Genomic DNA, 24,765 nt, shown 5'->3' on the forward strand with positions numbered 1-24,765 from the left:
AACAGCCTGCATAGGGCATTATAAGGGGGGAACAGCCTGCATAGGGCATTATGTGGGGGGAACAGCCTGCATGGAGTATTATATGGGGGCCAGTATTCTGTATGGAGCATTATAAGGGGACCAGTATCCTGCACGGAGCGTTATATGGGGGCCAGTATACTCTACGGAGCGTTATATGGGGGCCAGTATTCCGTATGGAGCGTTATATGGGGGCCAGTATTCCGTATGGAGCATTTTATGGGGGCCAGTATTCTGTATGGAGCATTTTATGGGGGCCAGTATACTGTATTGAGCGTTATATGGGGGCCAATATTCTGTATGGAGCGTTATATGGGGACCAGTATTCCGTATGGAGCGTTATATGTAGGCCAGTATTCCGTATGGAGCATTTTATAGGGGCCAGTATTCTGTATTGAGTGTTATATGAGGACCAGTATTCTGTATGGAGCATTATATGGGGACCAGTATTCTGTATGGAGTGTTAAATGGGGGCCAGTATCCTGTATGGAGCATTTTATGGGGGCCAGTATACTGTGTGGAGCGATTCGCCTGTTTCTGAGCTATAGTGTAATTTACAATAGATATCACTCATGTAATGTAAGGAGTGAAATCTTCGGCATTGTACTATATATATTTCTCTGCGGTATCTGTGCATCATGAATCGTGGTATGTGTTAAAGGGGCCCACTGTGACTCTTTCGCCCGGGGCCCAGAAAAACATGGAGCCGGCCCTGCACACAGACATGTGGCTGCAGCTTTTAGTGAGTTTTACACTTCACCCCAGTGCAGTACTGCTGCTTAATGTCCTCCATGCTTCTGCTGCTTTGGAGGTTTTGCTACCAACACATAGGGGAGCAGGATCTCATCATTTTTCTTTGTGCAGTGTATGTTAGACATCATAGTAGCGGTTCTCAACTCACTATGGAACTGAGCTCAGGAAAAGCTGACAATTAGAGTGTACAGAAGGGGATAAAACTGATAAATATACATCTAAGGCTGGGTTCAGACAGCTGTATCGAAAATCGGGTGCTAGTCGCAACTGCACATTGCGGATGTGACTGACTGTGTGCAGCCCTGTGTGCTCATCCGTATTGCATACAGGTGCTGAACCAAAGTAGTGCATGCTGCAATTTTTTCCATGCAGACCATCGGCCCCATTCTAATATATATATCCTCCATCCTATTATGTATGTTCCCCATCCTGGTATATATGTTCCACATTCTAGTATATATGCTCCCCATATTGGTATATATGTTCTCTATCTTGGTGTATATGGTCCCCATCCTGGTATATATATACAGTGGGGGGAAATAAGTATTTGATCCCTTGCTGTTTTTGTAAGTTTGCCCACTGACAAAGACATGAACAGTCTATAATTTTAAGGGTAGGTTAATTTTAACATTGAGAGATAGAATATCCCAAAAAAAAAATCAAGAAAATCAAATTGTATAAATAAGATACATTTTTTGCATTTTGCAGTGAGAAATTAGTATTTGATCCCTCTGGCAAACAACACTTAATATTTGGTATATTTACAAAAATAGCAAGGGATCAAATACTTATTTCCCCCACTGTATATGTCCCCCATCCTGGTGTATATGTTCCCCATCCTGGTATACATGGCCCCCATCCTGGGATATATGTCCCTTATCCTGGGCGCCATCCTGGTATTTATATCCCCCATTCTGGTATATGTCCCTTATCCTGAGCCTCAGCCTGGTATATATATTCCCCATCTTGGTATATGTGTACCTTATCCTGTGCCTCATCCTGGAATATATATCCCCCATCCTGGTATATATGTCCCTTATCCTGCGCCACATCTTGGTATATATGTTCCCCATCCTGGTATATATGTCCCTTACCTGTGCCCCATCCTGGTATATATATCCCCCATCCTGGTATATGTCCCTTATCCTGAGCCTCATCTCAATATATATTTTCCCCATCCTGGTATATATGTCCCTTACCTATGCCCCATCCTGGTATATATATCCCCCATCCTGGTATATATGTCCCTTATCCTGGGTCTCATCTCATCCTGGCATATATATCCTCTGTCCTGGTATATATGTTCCCCATCCTGGTATATACAGTATATCCCCCATGCTGGTATATATGTCCTTATCCTGTGCCCCTGGTATATATGTCCCTTATCCTGGGTCTCATCTCATCCTGGCATATATATCCTCTGTCCTGGTATATACTGTATGTTCCCCATCCTGGTATATACAGTATATCCCCCATGCTGGTATATATGTCCTTATCCTGGGCCCCATCCTGGTATATATATCCCCCATCCTGGTATGTATGTACCCCATTCTGCCGCTGTTCTTTAATACACAGTAAAAAAGAAACGATTGTACTAATTTTCCTTCTGCTCCCTTGCCGCACTTTTGAATCCAGCAGCTCTCTTCAGCGTATAAGCGACGGGAGCGCATGACGTCACTACCATGAGTCCCCAGTGACGTGCATGTCGACGTCAGCTGCTGGCCTCTGATTGGCTGGCAGCGTGTATTGCAGTGCATGGAGGACGCACATCCAGTTGAAATCTGCGCTAGCATCAGGAAGATCCCCCCACCCTCACAGGCCATATCACGGTTGTGACCTCTGCGACCGCGATCCTTATGACCCTGGATTACATCCAGCCAATGAATAGATCATTAACATATCCTGACCGAACAACCCCCTTTAAGTTTTTAATAATGCTACCTTTTTGAGACTTCAGAACACCGCTCATTTGTCAAAATCTTGTAGGTGTCACTTTACTTGGCAATAACTTTGGAATGCTTTTACCTATTAGGCTATGTGCCCACGATACTGAATTGATGCGGATTTTTCCTGAGTGTTTCTGCCTCTCTCTGGCAGAAAAAACGCATGCGGATTTTTTTTTCTGCCAGGGAGAAACGTTTTTTAAGCGTTATGCATTTTCGTATGCGTTATTTCAAGCGCTTTTCCAAGCGATTTTGAGCATCACTTGGAAAGTGCTTGACAAGTTGGTCACACAATATAAATCCATGCAACTGGCATGGATTTATATTGTGTGACCAACTTATGTTGCTTTAAATGCAGCATCAATAGTAAAAAAAAGAATTAAAATGTAAAAAAAAAAAAAAAACCATCATACTCACCTGCTCCCGGTCTCCTCTCCGGTGGCATCCTCTGTTCTCGGCGTCCCGCGTTGTTCTGAAAGGACCTGTGGTGACGTCATTTATTCAGCTGAGAGGTCACGCGACTGGCTGACTAAATGACACAGGACGCCACAGGAGAGGAGACCGGGGGCCGCCGGAGAGGTAAGTATAATGTTTTTTTTTAATTTTTTACGTTTTAATTCTTTTTTTTACTAATGGCACCCGGGTCTGGAGGAGAGTCCCCTCTTCTCCAGACCCGGGTACCATCCGTGCATTGAACCGCATAACATTCGCATGCATACATGTATACATGCGGATGTTATGCGGTTCAATGCAAGTCACATGCGGATTATCATTGGGAAACATGGCACACAACTTAACAAGTGTATTTAATGCGTTTTCGCGGCGGAAATGCCGCCGCAGAAACGCATTAGATCCGCATCGTGGGCACACAGCCTTACAATGAATCAGAGATAGGTCTTCGCAGGACAAACAACTAGAAGCCCCCACCATGCCAAGGATGCAATAAAATGTGGATGTCCTTGATGTCACAAAATTCTAAGACTAAAATAATGGCTCCCTTGAGGATAAAAAAATGTAAAGAGTGGGTTTTTGCAATAGATTGCTGTCATGATTCCGCCACTCATTACGTCTTTGACGCAGTAAATGACAGTTCAGCCATCCAACATGGGGCAAGGGCGTGCTGAGCTGTCGGTATTGTGATTGACGGCTTAGTCGTCCAATCTGGGGCGTGCTGAGCTGTCAGTGTTGTGAGTAACAGAGGAAAAGTCCAGCCATCCTATGAGAGCCAGCCGTGCTGGGTTTAATCCAGGTGTCTCCCATCTTGCGTAATTACATGGCCATTTAGCTGGCTGTATGTGATTACTACAATATAATGCCCCCCCCCATGATCCTCCATACAGTATAATGCACCCCCCGTGGACCTCCATACGATATAATGCACCCCTCATGGTCCTTCATACAATATAATGCACCCTCCATGGTCCTCCATACTATATAATGCATGTCCCATGGTTTTGCATACAATATAATGCACACCCCCATGGTCCTCCATACAGTATAATGCACACCCATGGTCCTCCATACAATATAATGTACCCCCCCCATGGTCCTCCATACAGTATAATGCACCCCATGGTCCTCCATACAATATAATGTGCCCCCATGGTCCATCCACACAATATAAAGCACCCTCTGGTCCTCCATACAATATACTGCACCCCCCATGATCCTCCATACAGTATAATGCACCCCCCATGGTCCTCCATAAAATATAATGCACCCCCCATGGCCCTTCAAATAATATAATGCGCCCCCATGGTCCTCCATACAATATAATGCACCCCTCATGATCCTCCATACAGTATAGTGCACCCCCCATGGTCCTCCATACAATATAATGCGCCCCCTATGGTCCGCCATACAATATAATGGGTTAAAATTCCACCAAAGACAACATCTGCAAGGAGTTTGTATGTTCTCCCTGTGTTTGAGTGGGTTTCCTCCGGGTTCTCCAGTTTCCTCACACACTCCAAAGACATACCCTAGGGGTACCACCAGGAGCGGACAGTGACAGCTTAGGCTTAGGTCCCCTGTGCAAGAAATGTGTTTAAGCCCCCCTTTATGGCAATCAAGCTATATAAATATATTTATATATATGTAACATATATATATATATATATATATAATATATGTATAAAACATAGTGTCCTCTCATTATGAATATTGCCATCCCTTATTACATAGTATCCTCTCTTGCTATGTTCAGCATCGTCCCTTGCATATTGAATTCTCATTATTTTTGTTATTTATAGTGCCCTGTTTTTTATTACATACTGTCCTCTCTTGTTAGATATAAACTGAAATGACTGCTGATGGAGCAAGAGAAAGCTTCTTTGCTAATGGAGGAGCTGATGGACTGATCTTCTGATCAGATGCTGCTCCAGCAGCAGTCATTTTATATCTAACAATAGAGGACTATGTAATAAAGGGAGGGCGCTGTGACTAACAAAAATAATGAGAATACGCTATGTAAGGGACGGTGTTATATACTGTATAACAAGACATGATATGTATTAATGGGACAGCACTGTACATAGCAACAGAGGACGCTACATAATAAGGGACCGCCCCACACATAGAGAGCATGATACGTAATAAGGGACGCTCCTTCCAGTAATAATGTCCCCCATACTGACCCCAAGAGTTTCCCAACCTGGCCTCCTTCTTGGTATAATGTCCCTCATCCTGGTCCCCTTCCTAGTATAATGTACCCCATCCTGGTACCCCTCCAGGTATAATGTGCTCCATCCTTGTACAATGTGCCACACCCAGGTATACATGTCCCCCATCCTGGTATACATGTCCCCCATCCTCGTACAGTATATATGTCCCACATCCTGCTATATTATGCCCTGTTTTGTAATAAATTAAAAACTCACCTTCCCTCACACTCCCACGCCGCGCAGTGTCTCTTCTACAGCTGGCACGGGAGTCGGCAGCTGACTTCGGCGTTCCTGTCAGGGAACATGACGTCACTGCAATGCGCCCCCATTCACGGGCACGCTGACGTCAGCTGCTGCCCTCTAATTGGCCGGCGGCGTGTATGAGTACCACCATGAGGTACACAGACTATCCTTAATTTCTGCTTTTAATACCACAACACTATTGATCATAGAGGTACATCCCTCCTTACTTTTCAGTCCATACTCTTGTTTCCTTTAGTTACCACCTCTAACACTCAACCATGATACCTTATATTGAAAATAAATAATAAATATAATTTAGATAATGTATTATATGCTTGTGATTGCTCAGAGAACATTATAGGGCAGGCTCAGTGGTATCGTGATAAAATTAATCTACAACTAAACCTTTGCATTCCTGCTGATACCAGCATCAGGGATTAGGGGAGCAATCACTGATTGATCCCTTCCTACACTCTACCCTGTGCAAGCCCAAAACACAGTTACTTGTGACATGTTGCAACTCCAAGTTTCTTGCACCAGTTCCAATCCGCAGCACTTTATGTGTTCAATTCAAAATGACAACCTCCACTAGGTTTATGTAGTAGGGAACAAGACCGACTTGTAACAGAGCCCTCTGCAGCAGTTTCTTCATGCCATACATTTTGTACATAACTCATTTGAGATATCTATAACATAATGTAGTTAACATGCACATTTAATTTGTTTTGTTTTTTTCATTATGCTATTCTTTAAAAGAGATTACATTTGCACATAAAATCTAATGTAGGAAGAAAGGGATGGCACTCATCAGTAAAACGAAAGGCTAAAGACTTGATTCTGGTGTAAATCACTTTGAAAAATCACAAAATTTTTGCGTGATGCACAGTTGCACAGAAGTGTTGAGACTTTTGGCGTTTTCACACCAGTTTCAAACAGTTCCACCAATATGGAAGGAGCAGAGTTGGGACAGAGGCGTGGCGCCACACCTCTTCTTATTCATGATGAGCGGTAGCTTACCTTGTGTTACAAATCTTAGTCCAGTCCATCACTGGAGTAAGATTATTGGCAAGGTGCACAGAAGCGCACATCACATGTCAGATGCTCCAACATTCCTCTTCATCAAGACTGGCGTGAACATATCCGGTCTTAATGAATCCAGACCTTATTATCTTCAAGTAATAGTGTAAAAGCTAATGAGGCAGACTGCTTTTGCTCTATTACTTGAACATAATAAAGCTTTTCGTATTACCGGTGAGTGCTATCTTTTTCTTCCTGCATTGGACTTTACAGTGGGTACGGAAAGTATTCAGACCCCTTTAAATTTTTCACTGTTTGTTTCATTGCAGCCATTTGGTAAATTCTAAAAAGTTCATTTTTTTTCTTGTTAATATACACTCTGCACCCCATCTTCACTGACAAAAACAGAAATGTAGAAATTTTTGCAAATTTATTAAAAAAGAAAAACTGAAATATCACATGGTCATAAGTATTCAGACCCTTTGCTCAGACACTCACATTTAAGTCACATGCTGTCCATTTCCTTGTGATCTTCCTTGAGATGGTTCTACTCCTTCATTGGAGTCCAGCTGTGTTTAATTAAACTGATAGGACTTGATTTGGAAAGGCACACACCTGTCTATATAAGACCTCACAGCTCACAGTGCTTGTCAGACCAAATGAGAATCATGAGCTCAAAGGAACTGCCCAAGGAGCTCAGAGACAGAATTGTGGCAAGGCACAGATCTGGCCAAAGTTACAAAAGAATTTCTGCATTACTCAAGGTTCGTAAGAGCACAGTGGCCTCCATAATCCTTAAATGGAAGAAGTTTGGGACCACCAGAAGTCTTTCTAGACCTGGCCGTCCAGCCAAACTGAGCAATCGTGGGAGAAGAGCCTTGGTGAGAGGGGTAAAGAAGAACCCCAAGATCACTGTGGCCGAACTCCCAAGATGCAGTAGGGAGATGGGAGAAAGTTCCACAAAGTCAACTACCACTGCCGCCCTCCACCAGTCGGGTCTTTATGGCAGAGTGGCCCGATGGAAGCCTCTCCTCAGTGCAAGACATATGAAAGCCCGCATAGAGTTTGCTCAAAAACACATGAAGGACTCCCAGACTATGAGAAATAAGATTCTCTGGTCTGATGAGACGAAGATAGAACTTTTTGGTGATAATTCTAAGCGGTATGTGTGGAGAAAACCAGGCACTGCTCATCACCTGCTCAATACAATCCCAACAGTGAAACATGGTGGTGGCAGCATCATGCTATGGGGGTATTTTTCAGCTGCAGGGATAAGACAACTCTTCCAGAGTGCATTGGACCTCAGACTTGGCCGAAGGTTCACCTTCCAACAAGACAATGACCCTGAGCACACAGCTAAAATAACAATGGAGTGGCTTCAGAACAACTCTGTGACCATTCTTGACTGGCCCAGCCAGAGCCCTGACTTAAACCAGCATCTCTGGAGAGACCTGAAAATGGCTGTCCACCAACGTTCACCATCCAACCTGACTGAACTGGAGAGGATCTGCAAGGAAGAATGGCAGAGGTTCCCCAAATCCAGGTGGGAAAAACTTGTTGCATCATTCCCAAGAAGACTCATGGCTGTACTAGCTCAAAAGGGTGCTTCTACCCAATACTGAGCAAGGGGTCTGAATACTTATGACCATGTGATATTTCAGTTTTTCTTTTTTAATAAATTTGCAAAAATGTCTACATTTCTAGTTTCTTTCTGTCAAGATGGGGTGCATAGTGTACATTAATGAGAATAAAAAATGAACTTTTTAGAATTTACCAAATGGCTGCAATGAAACAAAGAGTGAAACATTTAAAGGGGTCTGAATACTTTCCGTACCCACTGTATATATTTCTGCTTCCAGGATTTAGGCACCACCAATTTTCTATTACTCTCGTTTGAGGCTAGCCGGCCTATGAACTTACGGTTCTTAAGCCTAATTGCTGTGTAGTGCTGACTTGGTTTCTATGTTCTGTTCTATTGAATATGGCAATGTTGGAGGCTATGTTGCAGATTAAGCCATATGTACTGGGAAATTTATGCAACACAATGCAATATTTTTCCACCATGACAGAGACCTGACACACCCCATTAAAAGACAAAGGGGGCCCAGACCTGCCATCAACAGAATCAAGGGATGAACATGTGAACACAGCCTAATATTGTTTTTCTTTTTAGATTTTACTGTACTAAATTTACATACCAAAAGTGGCCATGTTTGAAGTATAATACTTCAGTTGAAGCTTTTTTTATGTGAAAAGAGATGAAAACTTTTTCTAATATAGTCACAATTAAAAAATAATCCCGGAGTAGAATAGGAATTTTGCCTTCTCCAAGGTGGTGGATAAGTGAAGTAAAAGCAATAGTTTCACTCATCCATCAATATTTAGACACATCTATTAGACAGACATTAAAGTGCTACCATTTACTAGTGCAGCATTCACGCCTGTGATCCTCCTTGCAATGAAATAAAGAGTTTTCTATTTTTATTTGCATATCAATTATGTGTTTGTATTTACTCTAGAAACCCTCCATTGGCCCAAAAAGGAGCTGTCTCGAAAATCTGTTCTGAATGTGGAAAAAGTGACCAATCCAGAGAATACGAAAACCACCCGAGGGCTGTCCATGAGCGTCCTGCGAGACACATTTACCACTGGAACCAGCAGTTACAACGTTCTGCTTCAGAGCAAAGAGGAAAAGAAGCAACAATCTCAAAAAGAATCGTTTGGGGCACAAAGCAAAAAACGTAGGAAAGGAAGTAAACTTTCCAGTACATTACGCAACAAAGAGTACCATAAAACCCGCACGTCCTCCCAGAACAACTCGTGGATGTATGCCCGAAGGAACATGTCAAGTGTCAACTCTAAAGCAAGAGCGACCACTGCTAAGTATCCACAAAGCATCTCTGTGGCAGGAAACAGCATAGGATTCTCACTTAGGCCTAAAATCAAGACCAGGAGAAGACATTACATTTCCAGCCTAACAAGTGCAAAGGAGCCTGAAATCTCAAAGCCGAGGGAAGACATCTCTGGGAAGAAATTTTGTATTTTAAATGCAATAAAGCCATTTAATGTTGAAAAAGAGAAAATCAAGTTTTTTAAGTCTGCATTTATAAACGATCCTCACTTTGAATATGCCAATCCTGCACTGCCAAACGTCTTAGCGAAGCACAGCCATGCCTCTGACAAGTTTCTTAAACAGGTATTAATAAAACTCTTCAATGTTTTTTTACTTGCAAATAGTAAATTAAAGATTAAGAATACAGCTGGCTTTACAATAGTAATTGTTTCAATTAATAACCAGTAAGCTTTGTGCCCACGATGCAGAACTGCTCAGGATTTTTTCCTGAGCGTTTCTGCATCTCCCTGGCAGAAAAAACGCATTGAGATTGTACATGTGGATTGTACATGCGGATTGTACATGTGGATTGTACATGCGTTTTTCCTGCCAGGGACATGCGGATGTGAAGCGTTCTTCACATGCATTTCTGCATGCGGGTTGACAAGCGCTTTCCAAGCCATTTTAGCATCACTTGGAAAGTGCTTGACAACTTGGTCACACTATATAAATCCATGCAAACGGCATGGATTTATATAGTGTGACCTTAAAGAATGTTTAAAAATAAAAAAATAAATCTATACTTACCTTCCGATGGACCCCGCAGTCTTGCTTCGCTCTGTCCTGGCTTGCCCGCAGCTCGCGGTACACTGAAGGACCTGCCGTCACATGACTATGACGTCAGCGCAGGTCCTTCAGTCCACCGCGATCTGCCGGCTAGCGAAGACAAGGAGACCGGGGGCCATAAGAAGGTAAATAATATTTATTTTTTATTTTATTATTTTTTTACAGGTTCTATGGTACCCGGGTCCGGAGGAGAGTCTCCTGTCCTCCACACCCGGGTACCATCCGCACATTGAAGTGCATGGATTCCGCATCTACAGATACAGTGATGCGGAATCCAAGCGATTCAATGGTGGCGAAAACGCAGCACTTCCGCAAAATAATTGGTAGTGCTGCGTTTTTTTCCGCAATGATAGCCCGCAGCGGAAATTTCCGCAGCATGTGCACAGCACATGCGGATTATCATCGGGGAACATGGCAGGCCTTCTACCATGCGTTTTTTAAGCGTTTCTGCAGCGTTTTTGCTGCTGCGGAAACGCTTAAAAAACATATCGTGGGCACACAGCCTTAGTGAAAGATGAGTGCAATATGGCTGAGTTTTGCGTACATTTTATATTTGAACCAGAGTTGGAGCAGTATAGGCTTAACGGGCTTTTACCAAGAACAAAGTACATTTTAATTAATAGTTCTTGAAATAAAAATAAGTTGCACAATTGGATGTGCCCTGCTATGTCCTGTGTAATGGCTGCGTCTGACCGTGCAGGGACATGGTCTGATCATACCACAGCTCCTGGCCAGGGGGGGAGAAAAAGAGTATACAGATATTACAGCATGGGATCGCAGCTGCTGCTTTCTGTGAAGTAAAACATGTTTAAAAACAGACAGCAAAAGTTTTACCTCACAGAAAGAAAAACCTGCCTAAGAAAAACAAACTAAACAGAATCTAATAGTTACAATTGCAGCTATTGTCACATGGGACTTGAAATTGGAGTTGTAATGCTACAATAAGATTGTGTAAAAAAGGGAACATGTCCCTAACTGATCTCTGATGGCGCTATAGCTGGTGGGGGCAGTCTATTGGCAATGCTTATCGAGAAGTCTGCTGATACAGGTGATGACAACTCTTTGGATGGATGGGTCATCTGTTCTTTTGGATTGTTTTATAAGAAATTAGGCTCATCATCCTTAAAGGGAACCTGTCACGTCCTTTATGGCTATTAAACTGCCCCCAGTGTTTTGTTAGGGATGCACATTACATCGCTAACATGTTTGTCTCAAGCAAAATGTCAGAGTATTTAGCGCATAGATCACTTCTTACACTTTGATGTTTGCCCCACATACCTTTGGATTCAGTCATTGGGGTGGGCAGCTCTAACTTTTCAGTCACAGTGTTTTGAAATTCTCCCCGCCCATCCCATTAGCATTCCTTCCATTCAGCTCCCTATGTCCCCGCAATATCGCAAAAGATCCCGCACTTGCTCAATGATGCTCAGCTTTCTGGGCATGCACACTGAATCTGCGTGTACTCCCCAGCTTCATATACTATGTGCGCATGCTCCGGAGCATCTGTAGATGCGTTTCTGGCTTTGCATTTGTCCCTGGTCATGTTGGAAGGCTCGTTAAAGGGTTCCTTTTGTTTTTTGAGAGATATATACCATTCATCAAATAACTGGTGTAGTAGCAGTAATACATACAGGACTATTATTTTACCATAGATTGGGTGGCACTGGTAACTAAACACCCACAAGGATTGTGCATGGTTTAAGGCCAAAAAAACGGAAACAAACAAGTTCCTTTGCAATCCCTTTCTTCTCTTTTGTAGGCTGTTAATATCATGCTGAAGGCACTTGAGAAATATGGCAGCTATGAAAAATTTGAGCAGGCCACTGGAGGATGTCTTCTTCCAAAGAGTCGAATATGGCATCAAGTTAGAAAATACATGGAAAAAGAAGGATGCCTGGGTGAGGTGAGTGATTATCACACTTGTTGATTCATGAACAATTTGTTTCCTCAACATCTAGTGCACTCACTTTTATAGTAGCTCCATTGCAAGACATGTGTAAAGGTGGAGAAGATGCCGTAACACCTCTCTGAAGACCCCTGTTGTTTTGTGTGCAAATTGTATTTTATTGCATGTTTTATCCTTCTGAGGCTGCAGTTCCTGTTAATTGAGGGTGACAGCGTTAACTGTAGGGCCGACCCATAGTTGGGGAGGAGTAATGGGGGATTTTGTGTGAGTTCCTGGTTTTAGGAGGCTGTTGAGAGTTCTGAGAGAGTTGGAGAGCAGAAAGAACACTCTCAGAGAGTTCTAAGATCACTGGGAGTGTGTGTGGAAGTAACACTGACAAGGGAGCAAGTCATTCAGAAAACAGTCTACAGTGGCAGCAGTTTTCCTTATAGCAGGCAAGTTGGGGCACCTAAGCAAGAAGATTTTAAGAAAGTCTGTGTTAGTCAGACCTGGAAATCAGCAGTGAAAGAATATGGGGTCAGCTAGTCTGGGACACAACTGTAAGGTGGTAGCTAGTGAGAGCTCCCTTAAACAATTCACAAGAGTGCATTGAGGGTACACTGGACACAGTGTAACACATCGACCTGTGTGTCCCTGTACCGGGAAGATAGAGACCCTAAGCGTCACCTGTTATGCATCTGTTAAGTCTCCCACAGGTAATGTGCCGCTGTCCATAACCACCAAGATTGTACCTCTGTATTGTGCAGAAGAGAAAGTCAAGGATTGTTCCTGCTGCCCTTTGTATATATGTTTTAACTTCAGTAAACAAGACTTTATTTTTAAAAAGCTGTCTGTTTTCTTCATCATAAAGTTAAAGGGGTCCGGTGCCAGAACTAAACCTGAAGGTGTCCACAACAGAAACACAACCGCATGCAAACACCCAGGGGCCCCTTTGTAAGGTGTTTTGGGGTGCGGATACAGAGGTCGGCCGAATTCCCCCTTACATATTCACCTTGGTGTCAGTTTTGATAGATCACTGTATTTTTGCATCTCCTGGAACAATTGGTTTACTTCTCAGTGAGTAAAAAGTGCAGGGCGACCCTTACGTGAATACCCCCTCTCTAAGCACATCTACCGTTATTCCTACAATCACCTGCTCCTTATAAGCAACACGTGTACCATATTTATGCAAGAAAAGCATGTGTGACAATAATTGTAATTCTGATACTTTAAGTCTCTAAAACAACCATGTTGATCTATATGTTCCAGATTGTTGTGCACCTTACAGATGATTTGCTTTCTCGAGCTTCTATGACCGTTGTAAATGGTCGACCAACACTGACTATCAACATGTCTACTGCAAGAGAGCAGTGGCTGGAGGGGATGCTTAGACATGAAATAGGTAAAAGATTTCCTAGATTTACACTATATATCAGTACATCATGAATGATCAGTATGTAGTATAACAACTTACAACGCTATGACCATTGGCTTCATTTTGAGCAGGTAAAATCTCCATGGAATCTGTGTTCTTTCATGTATTTGTTTCTTTTGGGTTGTCTAGTTTCCTTCCATAGTTTAAAAGTGTACAAATGGTGAAAGAAAAAGTGAACAAATAGAAAACATGGGAATTGGATGTTTCGCACCCAGCAGTTCGCCCCCAGCAATTCGCCCCCGTGTACATTTCGCCCCCGCACATTTCGTCCCCAGCATTTGGCCCCCAGGATGTTTTTCCCCCGCACATTTCACCCCTGCACATATCGCCCCCAGTTCGCCCCGGTCCGGGGGCGAAACGTGCGGGGCGAAATGTGCGGGGGCGAATCTTCCTGGGGGCGAAATGATAGGGGCGAAATGTGCGGGGGCGAAATGTACCTGGGGCGGACTGCTGGCAGCAAATTGCTGGGGGCGAACTGCTGGGGGCAAAACTTCCTATAACCAAGTTCCACAATTGAATGTATTTAAACAAAATGTACCTGTGCTGAGATAATCTTATAATTGTGCCCCTGTGTAATGGATGTGTCTGACCGTACAGGAACATGATCTGATCATACCACATCTCCTGGGCAGGGGAGGAAGCAAGAGAGTATACAGACATTACAGCAGGGGGTCACAGCTAATTCTTTTTGTGAGGTAAAACATTTCCCTGCCTGTTTTTAAACAATGTTTTACTTCAAAGAAAGAATCAGCAGTAATCCCATACTGTCCTGTCTGTATTGTCTTTTGCGTCCTCCCCTGCCCAGGAGCTGTGGTATGATCAGACCATGTTCCTGTACACTGTCAGACACAGCCATTACACAGTACACAGCAGGGGCACATTTATAAGATTATCTCAGCACAGGAACATTTTATTTAAATACATTTAATTGTGAAATGTATTATTATTCAAAGATCCATTAAATAAAATGAACTTTTGTTCATGGGAAAACCCCTTTAATGGTGCTCTAATAATAAATAATCATAATAATATAAAAACAAACACAGCGGCACTCACTGTCAGAGCAAATTCTTTATTTGTTCTAAAATGTGGAGCATACACTGAGGCAGAGAGTAGGTAGCAGACAAGGCAACATCTGTTTAGTGTGCACTTTTTGTCAGGTCTGTGTAAATCATGACGCATCTGTCACTGTTTTTGTTTTTATTGTATGCTGGGATTTCCCACCCAGACTATTTATACGCACATATAGCTCTTTCAAAGACAAGTTCAGCAATACTTTTACATGGCTGGTCCGTTCCTCCATTACTGAGAAATCAGCATTTGAATTAATATGAAAATGATGCTGTAGTTCAGAAGCCTCTGTCACTCCAGCTCTATTCCTAGCCCAGTGCCAACTCATCCTGCTTGACTACCTCATTTGCATATCAATTTCAATGCTGATTTTCCAGTAACAGAGGAACTAACTGGCCATGTAATGGTATTGCTGGACTTGTCTTTGAAAAATCTACATGTGTATATAATTTGGTAGTGAAATCCTGCCGACAGATTCCTTTTAAATTCTGCATACACACATTTGTTTTTTTAAACAAACAGTGCACTGACCCATAGAGTTTCATTGACTCTCACACGCTCTCATTTTAAAATCGGATCCATGTCTCCGGTATGTGAGACTCAAAACATGTCTTATTCTCAAGTCTGTTTTCCTGATTCAACTCAGCCATCAAAGTACACTGCTCAAAAAAATAAAGGGAACACTCAAATAACACATCCTAGATCTGAATGAATGAAATATTCTCATTGAATACTTTGTTCTGTACGAAGTTGAATGTGCTGACAACAAAATCACACAAAAATCATCAATGGAAATCAAATTTATTAACCAATGGAGGCCTGGATTTGGAGTCACCCCCAAAATTAAAGTGGAAAAACCCACTACAGGCTGATCCAACTTTGATGTAATGTCCTTAAAACAAGTCAAAATGAGGCTCAGTATTGTGTGTGGCCTCCACGTGCCTGTATGACCTCCCTACAATGCCTGGGCATGCTCCTGATGAGATTGCGGATGGTCTCCTGTGGGATCTCCTCCCAGACCTGGACTAAAGCATCCGCCAACTCCTGGACAGCCTGTGGTGCAACGTGACGTTGGTGGATGGAGCGAGACATGATGTCCCTGATGGAAGGGGCCGTAGGAGGGCAACAATCCAGCAGCAGGACCACTACCTCCACCTTTGTGCCAGGAGGAGCACTGCCAGAGCCCTGCAAAATGACCTCCAGCAGGCCACAAATGTGCATGTGTCTGCACAAATGTGGTTAGAAACCGACTCCATGAGGGTGGTATGAGGGCCCGACGTCCACAGATGGGGGTTGTGCTCACAGCCCCACACCGTGCAGGACGCTTGGCATTTGCAACAGAACACCAGGATTGGCAAAGTCGCCACTGGGGCCCTGTGCTCTTCACAGATGAAAGCAGGTTCACACTGAGGACATGTGACAGAGTCTGGAGACGCCGTGGAGAGCGATCTGCTGCCTGCAACATCCTTCAGCATGACCAGTTTGGCAGTGGGTCAGTAATGGTGTGGGGTGGCATTTCTTTGGAGGGCCGCACAGCCCTCCATGTGCTCGCCAGAGGTAGCCTGACTGCCATTAGGTACCGAGATGAGATCCCCTTGTGAGATCATATGCTGGTGCGGTTTGCCCTGGGTTCTTCCTAATGCAGGACAATGGCAGACCTCATGTGGCTGGAGTGTGTCAGCAGTTCCTGCAAGATGAAGGCATTGAAGCTATGGACTGGCTCGCCTGTTCCCCAGACCTGAATTCGATTGAGCACATCTGGGACATCATGTCTTGCTCCATCCACCAACGTCACGTTTCACCACAGACTGTCCAGGAGTTGGCGGATGCTTTAGTCCAGGTCTGGGAGGAGATCCCACAGTAGACCATCTGCAACCTCATCAGGAGCATGCCCAGGCATTGTAGGGAGGTCATACAGGCATGTTGATGCCACACACAATACTGAGCCTCATTTTGACTTGTTTTAAGGACATTACATCAAAGTTGGATCAGCCTGTAGTGTGTTTCTCCACTTTAATTTTGGGGGTGACTCCAAATCCAGGCCTCCATTGGTTAATAAATTTGATTTCCATTGATGATTTTTGTGTGATTTTGTTGTCAGCACATTGAACTTTGTACAGAACAAAGTATTCAATGAGAATATTTCATTCATTCAGATCTAGGATATGTTATTTGAGTGTTCCCTTTATTTTTTTGAGCAGTGTATATGGTAATCTATTAAAAATAGATGAAAATTTGAAGATATTCTTTTTTCTTCAGTTTTCTGCGTTTCACGTCGTTTTAACTGATACATTTCCAAGAATCAATGGATAAAGAAAGTTTGAGAAAAAAAACAGATGCAATACGGATGTGAAAATAGATACAGATGTATGAATGGAGCCTTAGGGCCCATTTCACAGACCAACAGGAGGAAAGATCTGACCACTGATTGGTACACTTTTAACAATTGGCGGTTGTTTAATAGCCTTTTAACACAGACAGACCAATATAGACGATGTGCACTGAGCGATCTGTACTAGATTGCTCAGTACACATAGGCTGCCATTGTTATCGGCAGTGTGAGCCCTGTTTGCACAGGACAATGCACCGCCAAGAACGATCTTTTGCCCTGCGCAAAGGATGTTTTCAACCAATGAACTAACGTTTTGCTTGTTCATCGGGTGATCAGCAGCCTGTTTTCCCGGTAAGATAATATATGAGTTTTGTGAACAACACTCGTTCCCAAGTCTCTTTCAGTCTACTAGGACAACCCCTTCTCAATCTGAATGTTTGCCCCCTTTAAAATAAAACACACCTCTCGTGCAAGTGCTGTTTCAGCGGTGTTGGCACTCGCTTTCCCGGGCTCATGTGAGGTTGCGTGACCCCGGAACCCAATCAGCGCTGGCATCACTATCCCCGCCGTCAGACATACTGTATAAGTATTAAACAGGGAGTGAGAGGCCAGTCGCAGCTCACACTTCCTCTTGATTACTTATATGTCTAAATACTGGGACAGTGACGTCAGTGCTGTTTGGGTGCGGGGGTCATGTGACGTAATAACCTCACGTGAGCCCCGAAAACAAGAGTACTGACACCACTGGAACGGTGCCAGCATGGAAGGTGGGTATAAGTGTTTTTACTTTAACGGGGGCAAACATTCAGATTGATAAGGGGTTGTCCTAGTAGTGGACAACCCCTTAAGACAGACACACTGACACCTTGACCTGTACAGGCCTGGTAAAGCTCACATAAGTGATATAGTCATTGTCTTGTTTTATATGAACCACATTTTGGATCAAAATAAATAAGAATATGCTTTGATGATGAGTGCAGCTGTCTTTTTTCTGGCATATTTGGAAATTGAATATTCCTACTACAGCTTATCTTCAGAATTGCAGTGTGTAGTTTTATCCTCATTAGCGGACCAGAAGATACAGTACACCATCATAGAGAGTCTGGAGTCTTATATTTTCAAAATGCTGCCGTTTCATTAAGACTGACATTGTGCAATGCACCAAATTCATTAAGGGGCGCTTAATGAATGAGGCGCATCTGTTAAATGATGTGCGCCACCGCCAGAAATATACACCAGTACTGGAGTAAAGGGCTATAACTTTTTATGAACTTGATGGATGGGGCATAATTATGCCCCATCCATGTCCCACCCATGCTACTGCCACATTGACGTAGCTGGCCAGTCCTGGCATGGAAACGCCAAATGTCTCAGTATTTTTGCGCAACTTAAGAGTTCTTCAAAAATATTGTGACTTATTAAGGTGTTTTACGCCAGAATTCTGACATACATGTGACACCCCAGGGGTCTGGTTGCCACAGTAATAGAGATATTATGTCTGAGAGCAAGTGGGAGGTTTCTCTGGTCAGGATCCCTAAACATGCAACACGGTCCGCCCAGACCTGGGAGGGGAGGAATCTGCCCTTTTAAACTGGGTCTGGGGCGGGATTAGAGGAGTCAGAGTGAAGCTGCAGACAGAGTCAGAGTCTGGAGAGGGAAAGTGAGATCAGGAGCTCTGGAGGAGCAGTAGCTGAAGTCCAGGGGCTGGAGCTGAGCAGAGCTCGCCCTGGACGAAGACACTAAAACCGGACACAGGAGTCCGAGGCTGTGGGGACTGATATAAACCCAGCAGCAGAAACCAGCCGGCAGGGGATTCCAGGTCCTCTGGCCATAGAAGCCCGGAGGCTCAGTCACAAAGAAGGGACCAGCGCCGCCATCCAGGAGCGGAGGCTAACAGAAGGCCCCAAGTCACCCGCCATACGGGTGAGCTCCACACGGTATACTCAGGGACGTGGGCTACTTGTAACCGCTGACAGCAAGGTAGCCAGGAAGAGTGCAGATTAACGGGGAGGCCTACAACTCCACCTGGCCAGGGGAACTCCTGCTTGCTCGCAGACTGACCAGGCCCCTTATACTAGCCAGTACTCCCGGGAGGGTCTGCCTTGTACCATCAGTAAAGACCCTGAACTGCACCACACGTTTCTGTGATTCCTTGCCGCACCAGCACCATTAGTACTGGGACGCTCACACCATCACTCCCATCATTATCCACACTAGCTGCCCTGAGGCAATACTCCTCCCGTGGGGAGTTATCCCATACTCGGCTGCGCAACCAACATCAGCCTCAGCGGTCGGCAGCGCAGCGGCGGTCCCCACTGACCGCAATCCACGGGTGGCGTAGTCGGACACTTATTACAACATTTAGACTGCCACTGGTTTGACCACCCTGGGCACGGACCGGGTCACCGCCATGGAGAACTACAACCCCCAGCGATCCGGCTCCGGGTATGCCCCCTGCACAGCAGCACAGCACAGGCCCAGGGGGCGCGTCATACACAACTTAGTGAATCGGAACCAAAGTATTATAAAATTTCTGTAAAAGAATTTAGCAAAACAGTTAAGATGTTGGGAGTTAGCTTCATTCTCATTACTGGCACTTACCTCAGTGATAACAGCACGCACATGCAGTTTGTGTGTTCAGAATTTTTTAAGTTTAATGCTAATGATTTAATAAAAAACATACATTGTCTAAATGCAGGAACTCATTATTTTCGTGGAATGAACAATAATCAACAACCCTGGAATAATAGCACTGGCCGAAAAAAATATGGACTTAAACCAGTCAATCCGACAGAAGAAGGTCTTGCAAGCATTCACAGTGTCTTGTTTCGCAAAGACCCCTTTTTGTGGAGAGCTGCACTCCTATACTATACGGTTTACCAAGCCAGCCATATGTCCTTCAGCGAACTGTTCCAAGATGTGGGCCGGTTTGTTAAGGACCCAAACACAAGATGGGATTATTGTGTGCGAGCAAAGAGGGGATGTACCGATACATCCCACCCAGGTAATTACAAAGTCTACATTTCACAAATACAATTAGTAATCGAGAAAGAGGGCACTTCTTCACGGAAAGATAACATGGCTAATAAGGTTAAAACTTATAAACGAGATAGATTTTATAACTTCTTCAAACAAATGGGCACAAGTGAATGGTCGTCTAGCTCTGGGCACTTAAAGCATTAAAATGAGCTGCTGGTTAATTTTATTAGAAGCTTCATCATATTTTTTGTTTGAGTTATTATTTTCTCAACTGTTCACATTTTCATATTTACTCACTTCATGCTTTAGGTATGGTGTATTTTTCAGGCACCTTGTGTCGTTTTTCTCCCATAGACCTCCATGTGTTAATGTGTTTTCTTATAGCATTTTTTTATATTACATCTGCACTGCTCCAAAGAAAAAAATCAAGGTACCACTTTTGTATAACAATATAACCAAGTCCATTAATGTGTGCAACAGCAAGACAACCCTTATAAAGGGAATAGTTTTGTAGGTCTTGGCCACAGACAATTATGCTTTTCATATTCTCTAAATTTTTCTTGTTTTGAATTTTGCTAGTGTCCTTGTCATTACTGGTAGCATGAGGTGGCACCGGCAGCCTATCTAGGTTGCACAGGTAGTCCAGCTCAAGGATGAAACATCCATATGTGCAGTATCAAGAAGGTTTGCTATATCTCACAGCAGGTCTCTAAGGCAGATACCCAGGGACGGGACGACAGACAGAGAGGGCGATAGAAGAGCATCAACAAAACAGCAGGAGCGGTATCTTCTTTTTATGAAAGGAAGAACAAGATCAGCACTGCCAGAGTCCTACAATAGGCTACTGGTGTGCATGATTATGACCAAACTGTCAGAAACAAACTCCATGAGGGTGGTATGAGCGGCTAAAATCTTGTATGGTCACAGTCTTGCACCTTACAGCTTAACGGGCATTAGCCACAGTACACCAGAATTGGCACCAGAATATTCACAGATGAGAGCAAGTTCACACTGGGCACAGGTAGCAGACATTAAAGAGTCTGGAGATACTGTGGTAATGTTACGCTGCCTGAAATATCATCCAGCTTGACTATTTAATGGGTCAGTGATGGTTTGTGGAGGCATGTCCGTAGCCACCAATATCCTGACTACTGCTATGTACCAGGATGAACTCCTAAGAGCCACTATCAGACCTTATAGTGGTACAGTGGGCTCTTTGCTCCTACAGGTGTAGGACAATGCTCGGCCTCAGGTGGCCTCTAGGACGCTATATATCAATGCATCCAATGCCTCCAAGTAAGGCTGTGTGCCCACAATGCATTTTTGGTGCGTATTTTGGTGCGTATTTGCAGCGTGTAAACGCTTCAGAAACGTATTTCATACCTTATCCCATCACTTCCTATGACATTCTGCAAGTTCTGTGCACATGGTCCGTATTTTTCCTTCGCAGATTTTACTCGCAGAAAAACTACGGACATTACCAATTCTTGTGCGTTTCTGCATGCGTATTTGCCTATACAATGCATTGGAAAAACACATGGCAAATACACATGCAAATACGCATCAAAAACGCATGTAAAAAACGCATGTGTTTTTCTGCCAAGGAGATTCAGAAATGCTCAGGAAAATTTCTGCTTCATTTCTGCATCGTGGGCACTAAGCCTTATACTACAGAGTGTCCATGAGCTCCTTGTTGCCCTGATCCAGGTCCACCAGGAACTCCTCAAGGACACCATCTGCCTCCATCTCTTCAGGAGCATATCCAGAGATTGTTGGGAGTGCATACAGACACATGGGGTTATATACACAACCTAGTCATATTGTGAAATGCTGTGATAAAATTCATGAATATTGAATCTCACTGACATTTGAATGTATTACTTTGCATTTTGGGGTAATTTGGAATCCATCCCATAATTGGCTGATTTTGGATTCTTTTGTCATGAATGAATTCCACCACATATATCAGTTAAAATTTTCAACTTGAATCCCTTCATTGAGATCTGATGTGTGATTTAAGCATCCTCTTAATTTTTTGGAGCAATGCATATGGTTTTTAGGGGAATATTGGACTTAATCTATGAATCACATGACTTGTAATAGTAATAAAGTAGAGTCCAAACACAATAAATTAAAAAATACACCGAAGGCCGATGAAAAAAACATGGATCTTTTAGATCATAAAAGGCTGCCAAAAAGTGTGTCGCCTAAGTCACCTCGGGAAGTCTGGGTTAGCACTACTCTAGCGATCAGTCTACATTAGATTTTTTTACTTTTCAGATCAAGGCAGAAATTTCATTGAAGTTATTTCTTTCTGTTCCAAACATAAAATGATGATAAACCAATTAATTTCAAATTACAGTTTTACTACAACAAAAGGAGAAAAATATCGTGACTTCAGTGCCAATAACCATATGTTCCATCTAATGAAGTGGTTTACTTGTATGTGATTGCTTGGCTAAGGGAGAAAAATAGACTCAATATGTATAGTTTTCTTCTATGGTGTTGGTATATTACCTTACAATAGAAATTGCTGAAGACACTGTTATCATTAAATTTTTACAAATATCATAGATATTGATTTATTCTGTAGTTATTGAGAACAGTATCATGTGAATGTTTACAGTGATTTTTTTCCTAATTCCCAGGTTGTTTCAATAAAGACCAAGTATATCTTGATGGAATTCTACGAATTCTTAGGCATAGAGAGACCATAGATTTTCGCCTTCTCACAGCTATGGGAAAGGTACATTTTTATAAGCATTATACTTACTGATAGAGGTGTGTCTAGCTTAATGACTGTTTCCAACAGAAATCAGCTGAACTCAAAATATATAACTCATGTAACATGTACCTCAGATCAGAATGGAAAAAGAAAAATCAATCTTGCAATTTGGATATCAATCTGGCTAAAAAAAATTTTTATAAGAAAATTGCATTGGTTGAGATATTGGTAATGTGAAGCATGTAAGAGTTTAAAATGAAGGTAATTAAGACCATATAGTGCAGAAAGCATAATTTATTGGCGTACTGACTTTTTTCACATCTTCAATTCTTTTTAAGGTTTCCTATGAAGATATAGAGCGATTCAAAGACCTTGCTGTTCTTCAAAATGCCAGAGTTCCTCAGTTCCTCCAAGACAGAGGTCGATACATGGAATATCTGGAGAAAATCATGCTGGTGAATGATCTAACTGATGAAGATCTGAGAATGCTGATTGGTTAAATCAACAATCAGGGATCAGGAACAAAGCAGGACACAGTACAATTTCTATATTTTGCCAGCAATTTAATAAAATGCACAACAAAAATGCTGAGCTTGACATTTAATTTTATTGCGTTATGGTTTTTGTAATCTTTGTATTAAAGAGTTTTATTTGTGATTTGACAGAAATGCCTTAAAGCAAAGTTAAGTATTAAAGTAAAAATAAATATATATTATTTGGATTATATGTCAAAAAAACTGACCAGCACATCCCAAATGTGAACAGGTGCAAGCTGCAGAAACTGCATAAGATATATGAAAAGAAAGCGCAGCAGCACTCCATTATGGCCAAGATACATAAAGACAATAAAACCATTTAATTTAAACTGTGTTATTACTCAATAAGCTTTACTTACAAAAAATGGAGGTTCTTAGCGCATAAATTGGCCAATTCATGTGTGCCCATCAACCGCTGCAAGGTGACCTCCCATCTGATGGGTACTACTCTGCCTACATGCCTCTCTTGGGCTACAAGCCTATAACTCTGGACAGAACATGTCTCTTCTGGGCTGAAACACCTACAATTTAAATGGGCTGGTAGAATAGAATATACATCACCTGCTGGTTAAATGGGGGGAGTGCAAGGTCAAACAGGAGGCAGTTCCCACCTCCTATAGTTATGTCATTGTGTGTTAAGGTATTGATATCTTACTTATGGTGGTAACTATTCAGCAAATATAAAGTTACTAAATCATCTGCTCCGTGAGAAAGCAAATGTGAAATGAACATAGCCGTGTCTTACAGTGCATTAGCAAATGAAAAACTGCCTTTTATGAAAAAGCATTGTTGTAAATTATCCCATAACCTGTGATAGCCTGTATGGGGACTACAAGAGACTTTAACTCTCTATGTTTGGATTGCTTAAAATTGTCTACTACTTTTTCACTGATGCCCTATCCATAGGATAGGACAGCAATGTTTGATCGGCCGGGGTCCCGCACCCGGTACCCCTGCCGATCAGCTGTAATCGGGACCGGCGGCGGCCGCAAGTACTTCCTTGCGGTGCTTGGATGTCTAGCTGTAGTGGCCGCCATAGGGTTCTGCACATCCGCCTCCCATTGAATTAAATAGGAGGCGGGTGTGCAGTACCCCGCGGCGGCCACTACAGCTAGACGGCCAAGCACCACAAGTAAGTACAGATAGGGCATCAATGAAAAAGTAGTGGACAACTTCTTTAAGCCTGTATTGCAAATTGCCATTAATTTTCAGTCCAAGCACTATTGTTACGCCCAACAGTGGCGCAAGTGGATTTGTGGACCCACTGTGCCACAGGGCAGGGTCTGCCTAGGTAGGGGCGCTGGTGTTCACTGGAGCTCCTTATGGTGGAGACAGACTGGCCTGTAGGTAGCCGCCAGGTACCACTCCTAGGCAGTCCCCGATACTGCAGCAGCTGACCTCAAGGGTCAGGTTAGCTGACCCTGATTAAGGACAAGTTCAGACTAATAAGGTCTGGCAGGTTCACAGACTGGTTTTAGCAGATTGG

At 43.1% G+C, this 24,765-nt stretch overlaps 1 protein-coding gene across 1 annotated transcript in view; it reads left to right on the forward strand.

Annotated features, from left to right (window-relative positions):
- Positions 1-23,608, forward strand: part of MATCAP2 (microtubule associated tyrosine carboxypeptidase 2) — a 34,879-nt gene extending 11,271 nt beyond the window's left edge. Inside the window, exons 2-7 of the mRNA XM_073676603.1 lie at positions 9,157-9,833; positions 12,076-12,219; positions 13,471-13,603; positions 19,738-20,043; positions 22,667-22,764; positions 23,082-23,608. Of these exons, the coding sequence (XP_073532704.1) occupies positions 9,157-9,833; positions 12,076-12,219; positions 13,471-13,603; positions 19,738-20,043; positions 22,667-22,764; positions 23,082-23,243 (1,520 nt within the window). The 3' untranslated portion in view covers positions 23,244-23,608. The remainder of the gene's footprint in view (positions 1-9,156; positions 9,834-12,075; positions 12,220-13,470; positions 13,604-19,737; positions 20,044-22,666; positions 22,765-23,081) is intronic.
- Positions 23,609-24,765: the final 1,157 nt, after the last annotated feature.

This window comes from Phyllobates terribilis, unplaced genomic scaffold, assembly GCF_046119375.1.
Source record: "Phyllobates terribilis strain yellow unplaced genomic scaffold, ASM4611937v1 Scaffold_4__5_contigs__length_816908805, whole genome shotgun sequence".
NCBI classification, from domain to species: Eukaryota; Metazoa; Chordata; class Amphibia; order Anura; family Dendrobatidae; genus Phyllobates; species Phyllobates terribilis.